Below are 14,149 nucleotides of genomic sequence, written 5' to 3' on the forward strand. Positions count from 1 at the left end.
CAGCGTGGAGCATGGGCTGCCAGCGGCCCGGCCGGCCCGGCGAGTGGCGAGGCGAGGCGACTGGCCAGTCGATCTGGTCCAATAGCCTGCTGCCCCACTGCGGCTGGTCCACGCCGTTCCGCTGCGTTCGCTGCGTTCCGCCCCCGACTCGACTGCCAGACTGCCACGCGTTGAGCGCGGGCTAGCGCGGCGCCGGCCCGCGTGCCCAGAACACGTGCGTGCACACGAGCGTGCGAACGCGGAGCGTCGTGGGACAAGAGGGGGCTCGACGGACGAGCGCAGTCCCCGACGTCGCCGGCGTCCCCGACCAAGTCCTCGACGCCCCCGACGCCCCCGACGCCCCCGACGCCCCCGACGTCCCCGTGCCGGGCCCAGCAGCACCACGATTATGCGCCCAGCACGCCATGCATGTCGCCGGCCAGACCGGGAGTACCGGGTGCGACCCGTCGGTCCTCTCTTGTGAAAACGAAAACGAAAAAACGGAGCCGGCGGGTTGCTTTTCTGGCGCGGCATTTCAAATAAATAGGTGAGCAAGTTTGGTGTTTACATGGCCTCCCGCTCCCCTCCCTCCCCTCTCCGTGGCCGGTGCCTCGCTCACATAATTCCCCCGCCCCTCCCGGCCCCTCCCGGCCCCTCCCGGCCCCTCCCGGCCCCTCCCTGCCCCTCCTCGCTCTCTATGGAATTCCACCTGTTTATGGTCCACTTCCCGGCCGGCCCGGCGCGCGGTGTTGCAGAATGCAGAGCAAAGCGATGACCGCACCGGACTGGAGGACTGGGAAAGACTTAGATTGGAAGAGTAAGACTGGAAGACTCGGACTGGAAGACTTAGACTGGGGGACTTAGACTGGGAGACTAAGTTGTAAGACTTTGCGTGAAATGTGGTGGATCCGCGTGCTGCGTGCCCGCCGCGCTAGACGTCCGTGAGGTCCGCGGGGTTGTGAGAGGCCGAGCAGCAGGTGGCAGGACAAGGACAACGCCCTTGAGGACGCCCTTGAGAGCGCACTTCCCGCGAAGGGCTGGTCTTCCACCCCCGCCGTCGAGCCCGCCGTCCAACACGCCGAGTCCTCGTAACGAGCCGTGGCTCTAAGGACGAGCGCGCTGGCCCGGCCCCGGCCCGGGGGTGGAGTGGAGGGGTTCGATGGGTACCCCGCCGGACCCCGGGCGCTCGGCCCCGGCCCCGCCCGGCCGGCCGGCCTTCCCTTACCGGAGTGGGGCGTCTCAGCGCGGAGGGGCCGACGCGGGGCTGGCGGGGCTGGCGGGCCCGGCGGGGCCGGCGGGGCGCTGGAGCCAGCCAGCCCCCTCCTTCTGTTTTGGTGCAGGCATCGCCTGGCTTTGCTTTTCGAGGTTAGTCTCCTCTCAGTGTTGGCTTCGAGCTGCAGCGGGACGCACCCTATCAGAACGAGGACCGCCGGACACTCCACCCGTTCGTTCGCGCGCGCGCGCGCGTGTGTCAGTGTGTGTGTGTGTGTGAGTGCGTGCGTGTGTGTGTGAGTGAGTGTGCGTGTGTGCCTAGTTTGCGGCGACAAAGTCGTGAGTTTCTATACTCCCGGCGTTAACAGCTGCGCACACAAACATCCCTGTCGGATACCTCTCTGCCGGCCGACCCACGAGTCACTCCCAGCTAACAGGTGAGTCGCGCGGTCCGCCTAGAGCGAGGCAACGCGCGAAAGGCGCCCGAAGGACCGAAAGGGGCCGAAACCCACGGAAAGGAGCACACGCTCACTCTTCGTCCACGCCGAGCGGCGACGAGCGGCGCCGAGCTGCAAGTCCGTCAAAGAGCGGCGGAGGCATGCCGGTTGCCTACCTGCAGACCGATTCCGCGAGCCGTTTTCGTCACTCCGTCTCTCTCGCGCCGACAGGAGTCACCCCATGAGTGCGAGGGAGACAGAGCGACGAAAGCGACTCGCGGATTCAGTCTGCAGCCCAGCACGCCGGACGGCGGCGCGGCGGCGCGGTGGAGCTCCTTGCAACAAACGAGTGCATCTATTGCTATTACCCAACGGAACGGAACGGAACGGAACGGGCGCAGTGAGGAAGTGGTCCTGCACTGCACCGCGCTGCAGTTGGCGGTTCGCGGCTCGCGGTTCGCGGAGTGTGATCTGAATGGAAGGGCCGCCGCCGCGGTGCAATAATGCAGGGCGATGCAAGGCGTGCAGCACGTGCGCCGCTTCCATTACGGACCGTGACTGGAGAACGGGAGCAGGGCGTGCGGCGTGCAGCGTGCACCGCCAGTGCCGCCAGCCAGCCGGGCTGAATCTCAATAACACTAATGCAAGAAAGGATAGGCGGCGCGGAGAGGACGAAGAAAAACGAAAAGAAAAGGGTGAATGCTTTCTTTCTTTCACAGCGGAGTCCCCAATGGGTAATCTCGGGCAGACGAAAGCGAAGGTGACGGATGTTTCAATCGGCCGCGGCGCAGGCAGGCAGACGGACGGGCAGGCAGACAGCTCGCGGCGCCCGGCGCACGCACCATGCATACCAAATGGTGGCGATTAGCAATAGCGTCGCCGCGTATCGCTACGCATTGCTGAGCGTCAGCGATCGGCGTCGCTGCAGGGCCCGACATGCCCGGCAGGGCCGATGAGTGTTGCCAAACAAAGGACGAAGGCGTCCCTGCAGGCCCTGCAGGCCCTGCAGGCCCTGCAGCGGGGTGCGTTCGGCTCGTTCGGCTCGGCCGTTCGGCTGGCCGATGAAGCTGGCCCTCTTTGTCTAGGGCCGGCGCGGCGCGTGGCGTACCGGCTTACTGGAAGGTCGCCCCGGTTGGCCAACCCAACCATGCCAAACCAGCCAGGACGACGGAGAGACGGAGAGCGAGACGCACGTTGCCAACATTGCGCCCCATTTCTTAGGGCCGAGTGGGCTAATTCCATTTTAATGACAGTCGATGCGGCCTGGCCGGCCTGGCCGGACTGGGCAGCACAGCGCGCAGCCTGCACCGCCTGCATCTTGCACGTCTTGCACTCAGCGGTCAGTGACTCGCCGCCTCGCCGTGTTGCAAAACAGGCAGTGCCGATGCGGGCCGCGTCCACGTCGCGTCGCCGCGTCCAGGCCAGAGCTCGGTCCAGCCGGGCCGGCCCCCTCGCCCCGCATGTCCAGGTGTCCAGACGTCCAGGCGTCCAGGCGTCCAGGCGTCCAGGCGTCCAGGCGTCCAGGTGTCCAGGTGTCCAGGCGTCCAGGCGTCCAGGCGTCCAGGCGTCCAGGCGTCCAGGCGTCCAGGCCCAGGGCGGCAGTGCCAGTGAAAGGACCGCGGGACTCGTGACGCGGCGTGACTCGGCCCGGCCCGCTTTGACCGCGATGGACGCGGCGCGCACTGCACGCGGTCCAGAACCGAACCGAACCACCTTGAGGCGAGGCGTGGCGAGTTCGTTGTCCTGAGTCCGGGGGGCCGCACCGGGCCGGAGGGGCCACACGCCGCGCCACCCGGCGCCACCGCGGCCCCGCCCCACTTCCACATCGTGACCCCCGTGAAGCAGTGAAGCGGCGCATGGCTGTCACTCACGGAGGCACGCATGCAAAACCCGCGGAAGAAGAACCTGGGAGGGAAACAGGGGAGATGGAGTGGCGGCACTCGGGACGGAGCGCGTCTAGCGCCTGCGGGGTAGGCCGCTCCGTCGAGCCGCCGTGCGTTGCGGGCCGGTAGACGCCGTCCCGGCAGGCGCGCGGCTGAAAAAGCGGCCACGCCTCGACGCACCGCCAGGGCCGGCGTCAGGGCCGGCGTCAGGGCCAGCGGCAATCCAAGGGCCAGTGCCCTTCCCGCCTGCCCGGCGCCGCCGCAGGGCCCCAAGGACTCCGGGCCGCCTTCAAGGACGACCCAGAGGGCCCAAGGACGGGAAGGGACCGCGAGGGTCCTCGCCCCCACCTCCTCTTTCCCGCCTTGCTCCGATCGCGACTCGCAACGCATGCTCCAGAGACCAACTCGATTTTCGCACACGCGGCGTGGAGCGCGGGGCGTGCCGGCGCGTCCGTGCAGTAACGGTTACCACACTCTGGACATGCGCCGGTACTTCCCCCGATCGGGCCGGGCCGGGCCGGGCCGCCGCAAAGGCCGCCGCAAAGGCCGGCGGGGCGGGCCGGATCGCCTGTTTTACGAGACGCTCGAGGGTGGGGCAGTGGGCCACCGTCCGGACGAGGCGCATGAGCGCCGGGTCCAGCCAGCCAGCCAGCCGGTTTCAAAGTCGCATTATCTTCTTCATCCGAGCCGAGCAGGAAACGCCTCGCCGCGCCGCACCTCGCCGGGGATCCCCGGATCCAGATCCCCCCGTCGAAACAAATGACGAAACGGGAGCAGCCGGACGGACCCGGCGCGCGGCCCCGCGGCGGCAGCGCCCTGGCCTGGCAGTGCGGGCACCCAGCAGCTGCTTCCAGCCCGGTGGTTGCGAGTTCGATTCCCACCAAGGTTGATTCACCGGCAGTCTGCTTTCTCGGGCCGCTCCAGAGGGCCGCGGGTGGTCCTGTCGTTGCAGCTCCAGCCTCAGTCCGCCTCCAGTCGGCCTCCAGCAGTCGCTCGTCGTCCGGTGCGGCTCATGCTCACGCGGCGCGATGACACCTTCCGATTCATCTCTGGAGCGGGCGGCTGGAAGGGCTGGAGGCGAAGGGCTGGAGGGGGCGTTGCGTGCAATGCCCTGAGCTGCTCGGCCGGCACTGCACGGCACGGCACGGCACGGCTCGCCGCTAGTCCGACGCGCTGTACCGCGGCTTACATAACGCAGCCCAGCCTCCTATCCGAATCACCTGGCAGTAGTCATTGAGAGGAAAGAAACCGCCCGGTGAAGCAACAAGGACGGGGAATGCAAGGGAAGGCGAGGGACCGCTGGGACTTCCCTCTGACCGGCCCTTGCCCGCGGCGGGGTCACGCGGCGCCGCAACACGCGTGCGCACGCGCGCGCCAGTTGCAACGCCAACGCCTCTTTGCACTGGCATCACCTTTTATATTGGTGTCATTTTTTTCCTCCCAATGTCGCCGTTCGTTCGTCCCCACACTGCTGGGCCCTCGCCCGCCCCGCCTCGCCTCGCCGTGTCGCCAGTTTGATTGTGGCTTGTGTAATTCTGTCTGGTGACGCCGGGCCCGCGGGCCCAGGCGCCCCGCCCCGCCCCGCCCGCCCCGCCCCGCCCCACCCCACCCCGCATCGCCCGCCCCACCCCACTGCCGCCTCCCCGGCAAATGGTGTCATTGCTAAGGTCGCCGTCACTTTGTGACCCTCACCCCGGCCGGCGGGGAACTGGGAACAAATGGGGCGCGCCCTGCTGCCCTGCACTTCCCCGCCGACCGAGCACCGAGCCACCCGTGCCCACGCGAACCCGAAGCCGCGGCGGTCTTCCAGCCGCCCAGCCGCCGATGGCGCCTCGGCCGTCGAGTCGGTGCGTTCCAATTCCAAGCGAAGGCGCGGATAAGGTGTGCTCGGCCGGGCCGTCACGTCGGCGTCGCTCCGTCGCAGCGTGTCGGCGTGTCGCCACGGCGGTGACGCGTGACCAAGCGGCACGCGCGCCTCTAACCTTGTGCCGACGTCGCCGTGGCGCTCGACCCCACGGCCCCACGCCTGGTTTCGTTGTGACCCGCGCGGTGCTCCGCAAGGCTCCGCAGAGCTCGCCAACGACACCGTGTGCTAACCGCGCCCCTTGACTGTTGCAGCGTCCACGCCATGACGGACTAGTGCACGCCTCGACCAGCACCCCATCTCCACCAACCGCCTCGCGCTTCGCCAGACGCCAGTCCCTCCCGACGACTGCCATGGCGTCCCGGACGGCGACCCTGCTGGCGGCGCTGCTCGCCCTGGGCGCGGTGATGTGCCACGAGCAGCAGCACCGCTTCGCCGCCCCCAACTCCACGGCGTCCACCACGACGTCCACCGCCACGCCGGCGCTGGTCGTGGAGGAGGGCGGTGGCCGTTTCGAGTACGTGGAGGTGAGCAGCGCGACGCCCAGGACGGCCTCCAAGGGGCCGGAGTCCCGCGGCGACGTGACCGCCGCCATGGACCCCGTGACGCGCGCCGGCCTGCAGTTCCTGTCCAACATCTACAACCCCCACCACTGGACCATCCCGTCCGGCGACGACCCCGCGGCCGCAGGGCCTCTGGGCCAGACCGGCGCGGCGTGCCGCAGGCAGCTGGGGACGTACCTGTCCGCCCTGGACAACGGCACCACCTGGGCAGTGCAGAGTAAGTGCGCAGCATTGTCACAGCAGAGTTTACCGGGCTCGTCCGCTCGGCCCACCCACTCGGCGCTCTGGGACTTGGCGCGCCCGTCGCGCAAGACGTCGGATTCTCTGCAGACTTGCAGACTTGCAGGCCTCGGTGCCGGGCCAGGCCAGGCCAGCGCGTTGAGCAAGCGAGATGAGTGATGTGTGAGGCAAGCCGGAGGCAAGAATCGGGCGAATACAAACAATTGCGGCGCCCGTCAGCGCGGCACCGAGTAGCAGCGAGGTGCACCTCCGCCGTGGGGCCGGGGCTGGAGTTCCCCTTCGACGCTCTCCGCGCCACCGTGAGCGGCAAGCTGGCAAGCCCAGCCAGCGCGAGTGTTCCTTCTCGCGGCATTCCTTCGACTTCGGCTTCAACTTCACTCCGCGCGTAGTGTGCCGCAGGCGAGTGCAGTGCTCCACGCCGGGCACTGTCCGGTCCGCAGAGCTCTTTGGATTAGCAGCGCGTCAACAAGTGGCAGCCTTCAGTGCCTTCGCGGGGAGGGGGAGGGGGAGGGGCCGCGGCGCCGGAAGTGGGTTAAGTCTATTGGCTGATATCCTCAGGGTGTTTGGCCGGCGAGGCGAGGTGTGGAGTGGAGTGCCCCGGGGCCCCGGGCCTCTCTGGGGCCGCGGCCGGGCGGGCCGGGCGGGCCGGGCGGGCCGGGCCCTCGGACCAGTCTTGTCTCTGGACGCCGGAACCAAGGTGACGTAACGCGGGCAGCGCGGGCAGCGCGGCCGGAGTGGCGCGGCGTGGCCTACATCGAGGAAGCGGCGCTGTCCGGGCTGTCCACCTGTCCACGGAACCTGTTATTCCCCACATGTCGTGACTCATTCACTGCCCCCCGTGCCCCGCCGTGAAGAGGGGGTGCCGCGGCGTGCCGGGGGAGCGGAGCAGAGCGGAGCCGCGTTTGGTTCGACGAATCCGCACCGCACCGCGCCGCGCCCGGGGCCGAGGGCGTCAATTTCAGGCTGACCGAGTGCGGCAAGGACGAGCTTGTTGTTGTCGCGTTATACGTTGTCACGGTGGTGCCCCGCACGGCACGGCACGGCACGGCACGGCGTGCCACGAGACAAAAGCCCCACGCTAGAAAGTGAGCGGTGGCGCTTGGCCTTCCCGTTCATCATCATGGCATTATGGCGCCCAATTTGGCGAGGGAAGGCCAGGGCGCCGAACGCGGCGGGGGCCCGGCGGACGCACGGGCCTCACCGAGTCCTTCCTGTCCGCAGTGACGGACGCCAGCGGCCGCTACTCGTCGCAGTTCTTCTTCGGCAACGACTTCTGGCTGGGCTCGCACACGCTGTGCGAGCAGCTGGGCACGCCCTACGCGCTGGAGAACCCGCCCTACCCCGTCACCTTCCACGTCCTGCAGATCAAGGTGCACCTGGACACCGTCCTCACGCCCCACGTAAGTGCTTGCGGTGCGCAGTGTGCCTAGCGACCCCGAAGGACCTCTTCGTCGCTCAGCCTCTCTCGCACCCCTACGGGAAGAGGACGTGGCCGTCCCACGAGTGCGACAGAGACAGCGACGAAGCGATCCAGCGACCACTCTAACCGTGCTTGCTGCCTCGCCGCTTCCAGCCCCGCCTGCTGCACCTGGGCGTGTGCCTGCCCAGGACATGCGACCCCAAGGACATCACGACGCTGCTGCACGCCGCCGGCCGCAGCGGCGCCATGTCCTTCAGGACGCCCAAGGCGCTCCGCGGCACCGCCAAGACCCCCTCCATGGAGGTGGTGCGCCTCCGCAAGGTGCCCGGGCCGTACGTGCTCATGGCCGACACCAAGCTCCACATCCTCGCGTAAGTGGCCTTTCTTTTTCATTCGCAGAGCGCGAGGCTTTTATTTATTTTTTTAATCGGGACGGGTGGCCTGAATGGCGCAGTGGGTGACATTGCAGCGAAATGCAAGCAGTGCGTTGCAACACCGACCTGGCTGCGCCGAGCGTGGACCAGCAGGCAAGCAAAGCAGGCAGGCCGAGGAGGAGGCTGGGGGCTCCGCGGAGACTCAAACGCAGGGGGCCATGGGGGCTCCGCAGGGCGGGGCGGGGCAGGAAAAAAGCGGCCGCACTGAAACGCGGCAGCTGGGTCGCGGGGAGGCGAGGGGAGGTCCTCGGGGCTCGCCTTGACTCGATTGTGGCCTGGCGCGTTGCGGTGTGTCACCGCGACCACAAGACCCACGTCGCGGTGGAGGTGGCATCAAGCGGTGCAGGCGAGATCAAGCGCTGACAATGCGCCGCACCGCACATTAAGCGTGCTTCGCTGCTTCGCCGCGCCAACAACAACAAGGTGGTTCTCATTTCGACGTGTTGCTCTTGCTTGTTTCTCCCCAGGGGCGTGTCCGCCGCCGTGATCATCCTGATGGTGGCGGGCGCCGTGCTGGAGGAGGTGACCAAGCGCACGGCCAGGGCCACGTCCTCGCCGCACCAGGCTGACTCGGAGCAGCAGGCGGGCCGCGGCGGCCAGGCCCAGGAGATGCAGGAGCGGTCCTCCAAGGCGATGGCCGCGTCGCCGAAACACAAGACGACCGAGCCGCTGCGGCAGAAGCCAGGTGAGCGTTCCGTTCCTTTTCGATCGCGCGCAACGCAGGCGCAAGGCTCGCGGCCTGCGGTTGCCTGCGGCCCGCGCCGCCCCCGCGCCGCCCCGCCCTTTATTTGCAAATACTTTCTAAGCGAGCGCTTTATGGAGAGTGGCGGTGCCCGCGGTGCCCGCGTCGCGCGTCGCCCCGGCCGTTGCACAATGACACTCAGGAGGACTGTGCCACACCGCGCCGAGTCCTCGCGGGACTGGGCGCGACGGCCGCCGCCGGGCCGTCCAGGAAGCGATTGCAAGTGCGCTGCCTTCGTCTCGGACACCGGCCGACAAAATTAAACGTTGGGGTTGTTGACAGGAATAATGGTGCAGATCGTGATGTCGTTCTCGCCGCTGTCCAACGGCGCCAAGATCTTGAACATCGACGTGCAGGAGGACGACACCCTCACGGCCGTGCACGGCCTCCGCTTCCTGTCCCTGGCCTGGGTCATCCTGGTGCACACGTACCTGCAGGTGTTCGCCATCGCTGGTGAGTCTTGAGTCTGCCTCGCCGCTTGCAGCCGCTTGCATGTCTCTGACCAAACCACTCTTGCCCAGAAAACAAGACGCTGCGCACCATCACCGAGCGCAACTTCCTCTTCCAGACCGTCAGCAACGCCACGTTCTCCGTCGACACCTTCTTCTTCATCAGGTGGGCAACTCGTGGGCCAGCATCCGCGCGCTTCTGCGTCCGTGTGGTTGTTGCCGTGTTGTATGTCTTGACCATGGCGCTCTCTGTGCAGCGGTCTGCTCGTCGCCTACCTGTACTTCAGGACGACCTCCAAGACAGACAAGGCGGAGGCCGGCGCCAAGGTGGACCCGCACCCTGGCCCCGTACACAATACCGCCCGTAGCGACACCAAGAAGGAGGCGAACATCTTCAAGCAGGCCGGCACCAAGTTCCTCATCCTCATCGTCTACCGATTCATCAGGTGAGTCACCGTTCGCGACATCGGCGAGCTGGTGTGCTTTTGTTTCGATGGTTCTTACATTAGAATTGTGTGCAGGCTGATCCCCGCGTACCTGTTCGTGCTGGGCATGGTGGAGCTGAGCATGAGGTGGATCCACAACAACTCCGTTTTCGAGCCCAAGATTCTGGACCACCTCAACTGCGACAAGTACTGGTGGAGGAACGCCCTCTTCATCAACTCGCTGTTCCCGAAGAAGGACATGGTGAGTACGCGGCCTACGCGCTGGCCAGGGGGCTGGAGGTCATGCCAGTAGTGCCAGCCTGCAAGCTGACCAACGCGTTCATGTTCACTTTCCGTGTTCCAGTGCATGCTCTGGAGCTGGTACATGTCGAACGACACGCAGTTCTACGTCATCGGAGTCCTCCTGCTGCTCTTCTCAGGCCGGTAACTACTTATGGTTGGAGGACAGAGGATGGGGCAGTCCTCGGTGCTGTACGCGACGTCACATAGTTGGTGGGGGAAAAGGGGGAGGGGAGCCTTGCCTCACCGCGCCGTGTTTGAACACCGCCACGGCGCTGCCAAGCACTGCCAAGGCGGTGAGGCACTCGAAGGCCTCGAGGGAAAGTCAATGCAGTCCCTCGAAGCGCGGAGTATCGCCGGTGCCATAATGTTGGCCAAGTGTCGTCACTGCATTTTGTTTTTCGACACTGCAAGGGTGTGAAGTGCGAATAAAGACTCCCCAAGCGCCTGCCGCCAGAACGCGCTGCAGTCCCGTGGCGCGCCGGTGTGCGGCGGGCGGCCTAACCGCCCTCGTCAGGCGCCATGGCTAAGAGCCATCCCCTGTTCCAGATACTTCCGCCTGGTGGCGGGCGCCGTGCTCACGCTCATGGCCAGCTCCTGGATCACGACGGCCTTCGTGTCGGTGCAGTACGAGTACCGCGCCAGGATTGAGGAGCCGTTCGCAAAGTTCGACGAGCTGTACGACAAGCCGTGGACGCGCATAGGGCCGTACCTGGTCGGCATGATCACCGGCTGGCTGCTCTTCAAGACCAACGGAAGGATACGGATGACCACGGTAAACTACGCATGGCTCACAGTATGGTGGTTTTAGTGTTGTTTGTTTGTTTTTTTTCTGACGTTTGTGACTGTGCGCAGCCCATGGTGGTGCTGGGGTGGTTCTTGTCCCTGGCGTGCCTCACATCACTCGTGTACGGCCTGCTGCACCAGAAGCTGGGCGCGGCCTCCTCGGCAGCCTACGTCTCGCTGGGGCACACGGCCTGGAGCATCGCCCTTGGCTGGATAGTCATCGCCTGCTGTACGGGACACGGAGGTATGTGCGACCACCTCATTCCCAAACTTTATTTCAACGAAATATTAAGTCACACATTTTTGTTTGTTTTGAATTTAGGGTATATAAACGAGGTGCTATCCTTCCGAGCCCTGCAGCCACTGAGCAGGCTTACGTACTGTGCCTACCTGCTGCACCCCATGATTCAAGTGCTCACATCCTACCAGATGGACGGCCCCCTCCACCTCCACAACGCACTTGTGGTATACTTTTTTAACATTTTTAATTTGCTTGTTTTGTTTTGAGACTCTGCCTGCCCCATTAATCCTATACATCCCATTTTCTTTTGATCCCCAGCTGACTTTGTACTTTGGCAATGTGGTAGCTTCATTCATGCTCGCCTTCGTCATTTCCCTGGCATTTGAAGCACCAGTCGTCAGAATGTTGAAGATTGCTATCTCCCCACGAAGCAATACAGAATAAAGGAGAAATAACCAAGTGATTCCAGAGAATAAAGTCTAACTTCAGCATTCTGAAAAGGTTGTGCACTGCTGTCGCTGCACTCTGTGAGTTGGTCCAGTGGAATCCTATTCAATCAAACATGAAAGAAGAAATTGTCGGAAGAAATTATGGGAACCTAGTGTATTTTAAAAATTTAAAACTTTGTTATGTCTTCAAAGTCCCTTTAAAAATTTCTGTTTCTTTTTAGATTGAATTTTTTGACTGATTATGCAGATGTACAATGTGCATTTTAGGGACATGTCTGGCTGTTCTTGCAGTAACACAGAATAAGTTTGTTTAAGATTTACCTTGTACCTAAAGCTGATGGACTTGGGAAGGATTAAGCTCTTCTAAGCAAATAGTAAAAGAATGTGAAATATTTAGTGTTGCCAAGGGTTGACACCTGATTTGCTCATCTGATTTATTCAAGACGGGAGACTGATCTTTTGTACTATAACTGGAAATTATTTTGTACACATTTAAGTTATAAGTCTTAGATTAGAGAAGAGAATGAGATCCTTAGATTTTAATTATGTGACAGGGTGAAAATAGAGAATTGTTGTTAAAATTGGCAAACACATTAAGATTTTGATGTAATTTTTTTTTTAAGAAAAATAAAAAAGAAACAAACTTTGAAATATTTAGACCTATGATCTTGTGATATTGTCACTTGATGTGTCCTGTAAGTGTAGGAGATGCTTCAAATAGTTAGCCTCTCTGTCCTGAAAGAAATCATCAACCTAGATGACTCACTTCTTCAGGTTGAAGGTCGCCTAGTCCAAAGCCCATGTAAATATTAAAATTGTGACATCTACGCACATTGATTAAAAATACTTTTGTGTTCTAATGTGTCCTGTGCAAAGTTACCTCTGTAAATTAGGTTTAAGATTCTGTTATGTTTGATGAATTTTGTTGTTGCATTTCTAAGGCCATCAATCTCTAGCACAGTAAGAATTGTGCAGCAGGGAATTGTGAAACAATATCAAATACACTGCAGCAGCCAATGTGGACAAAATTACTAATAGTGTAATTTTGTTATTTATTTTCTAATGTACATTATTTTAAAAACATGATGTGAGTAAAAATCAACTGATTTGTCAAGTCACATGTTCTTGTGCTTTGTATTGTGATAATTTTATTTTAAAATATATTTGAACACTTGACAAACATTTTAAATTTATTCCCCTTCCAATTCTTTGAGATTTGAACAGTATGAAAAAACAACACCGCAGACTTTAATCATCTTTATAGGACTGAAGCCTGTGTCTTGTGTGCAAAGCAACATCTACCATGGTTTCAGGAGTTAATAACTCCTTGATCTGTGATACAATGACAACCATGATAATAAATGAGATCTAGTTAATTGAAAATTGATAATAAAGCCTAAAGAAAAAAGTGTACTTACGGAGTAGCTGAGGGATTCCTCAAAGGCATATTGAATGGAGGAATCAAACAACATCAATTTACTTGCAGCAAGGGCTAGTATACAGTTTCTTAAACGGGCTATTCTTTCACGGTCTTCTGTGTCAATAACCTAGAATGAGAGTAAATAGAATGTTAGGATGAATTGATAAAGGTAACATTTATTTTCAAAAGTTGTGTTATCCATGTACAGTACCTCCTCTAAATTTTGTGTAAAACCACCAACTCCACTTTCATCTTCCGGACTAGTAGGATAGATCCAAATTAGTCCATTGTTTCCAAGAATTACACTTGCACCACACAACAAATTGTGAAAGTGATTTTTCCTCCTCAGTATAAGAGAAGGTGGCACTTTCACAAGAACGCCTTGAGACAGCTAAACCAACAGGAAACAAGAAGGAGGCAAACTTAAATCAATGGTGTTGCTGGGGAGCTACTGAATTAACAGTGGTCAACATTAAATACCTTTCCATATTTTAAACTGCGAGTATGTAAAGAAAGAGAACCATCAGAAAACACACTTTGCACTTCTGCACTGACTAGGTCACCTTCTTGAAGATACTTCCGCATCATCTGTTCATCTTCTGCTGATCTCCTTCTCTAAAACAAGATTGATAGAAATGTTATTTTGAAGAGAACCCAGTCAATCAAAATCAACAGAATAACAAAAAACATTACCAATTCACCACCAGGCAAGTTAACAGATGAAATCAGTAAGACTGAATCAAGTCGAGAATTTGTTTCTACTTTCCAACGCTTCTGCTGAACCTCCGTTATTCTTCCAACGACAACATCCCCTATTTCACCCATATAACGGCACTTGATGGGTCGCACACAGATGAGCTGGTTTACTCGTTCCACAGTGCCAGCGACAGAAGCCTTCAGGACATCCTTGTTGTCTTCATCCAAGTAGGTACCATGGCCACTAGTTATAACAAGGAAAGGAAAGATTAATCATCAGATTCGTCTGCAAACCCTCATGTGCCAGCAATCCAAGAAGCTGGATAACCTCATAACACGTTGGTTGTCTGTTATGGTCTGGCCCGGTGTAAACAGCTGAGGGGCTCCCTTTTCACCGAATGTCAGCGAATGATTCACTCGCTCGGACGCGAGTCTAATTTTGATGTCTTGCATGTCCAACGCAATTCGCTCAGAGACACACAGGGGAAAATATCACAATTAAATTGTGTGCTCTGCCGCTTGGACGATGGATGTGATCAAAACAACGGTGGTGGATGAACGACGCTAACGTTATTCGCAGGTATATGTAAAGTGTTATTTGTAGGATAT

At 60.1% G+C, this 14,149-nt stretch overlaps 2 protein-coding genes across 3 annotated transcripts; one reads left to right on the forward strand and one right to left on the reverse strand.

Annotated features, from left to right (window-relative positions):
* Positions 1-391: 391 nt before the first annotated feature.
* Positions 392-12,590, forward strand: LOC117641409 (nose resistant to fluoxetine protein 6-like). 2 transcript variants are annotated; one of them, XM_034378699.1, is made up of 14 exons: positions 392-526; positions 5,630-6,155; positions 7,400-7,578; positions 7,752-7,969; positions 8,500-8,717; positions 9,057-9,227; positions 9,296-9,389; positions 9,481-9,669; positions 9,745-9,910; positions 10,013-10,092; positions 10,498-10,723; positions 10,804-10,978; positions 11,057-11,199; positions 11,294-12,590. In XM_034378699.1, exons 2-14 carry the CDS (start codon positions 5,729-5,731, stop codon positions 11,417-11,419), a joined length of 2,412 nt encoding a protein of 803 aa, XP_034234590.1. In that variant the 5' UTR covers positions 392-526; positions 5,630-5,728; the 3' UTR covers positions 11,420-12,590. The 2 variants fall into 2 exon arrangements, with proteins under 2 accessions (XP_034234590.1, XP_034234589.1); XM_034378698.1 differs by lacking the exon at positions 392-526 and adding an exon at positions 1,373-1,628.
* On the reverse strand, positions 12,588-14,110 carry LOC117641411 (exosome complex component RRP4). The gene is made up of 6 exons (XM_034378702.1): positions 13,869-14,110; positions 13,538-13,784; positions 13,325-13,459; positions 13,056-13,235; positions 12,843-12,971; positions 12,588-12,756 (listed from the first exon to the last, which is right to left on the reverse strand). The coding sequence occupies exons 1-6, from the start codon at positions 13,991-13,993 to the stop codon at positions 12,673-12,675; spliced, it is 900 nt and encodes a 299-aa protein (XP_034234593.1). The 5' UTR covers positions 13,994-14,110; the 3' UTR covers positions 12,588-12,672.
* Positions 14,111-14,149: the final 39 nt, after the last annotated feature.

The sequence above is a fragment of the Thrips palmi genome, unplaced genomic scaffold (assembly GCF_012932325.1).
Source record: "Thrips palmi isolate BJ-2018 unplaced genomic scaffold, TpBJ-2018v1 HiC_scaffold_15, whole genome shotgun sequence".
NCBI lineage: Eukaryota > Metazoa > Arthropoda > Insecta > Thysanoptera > Thripidae > Thrips > Thrips palmi.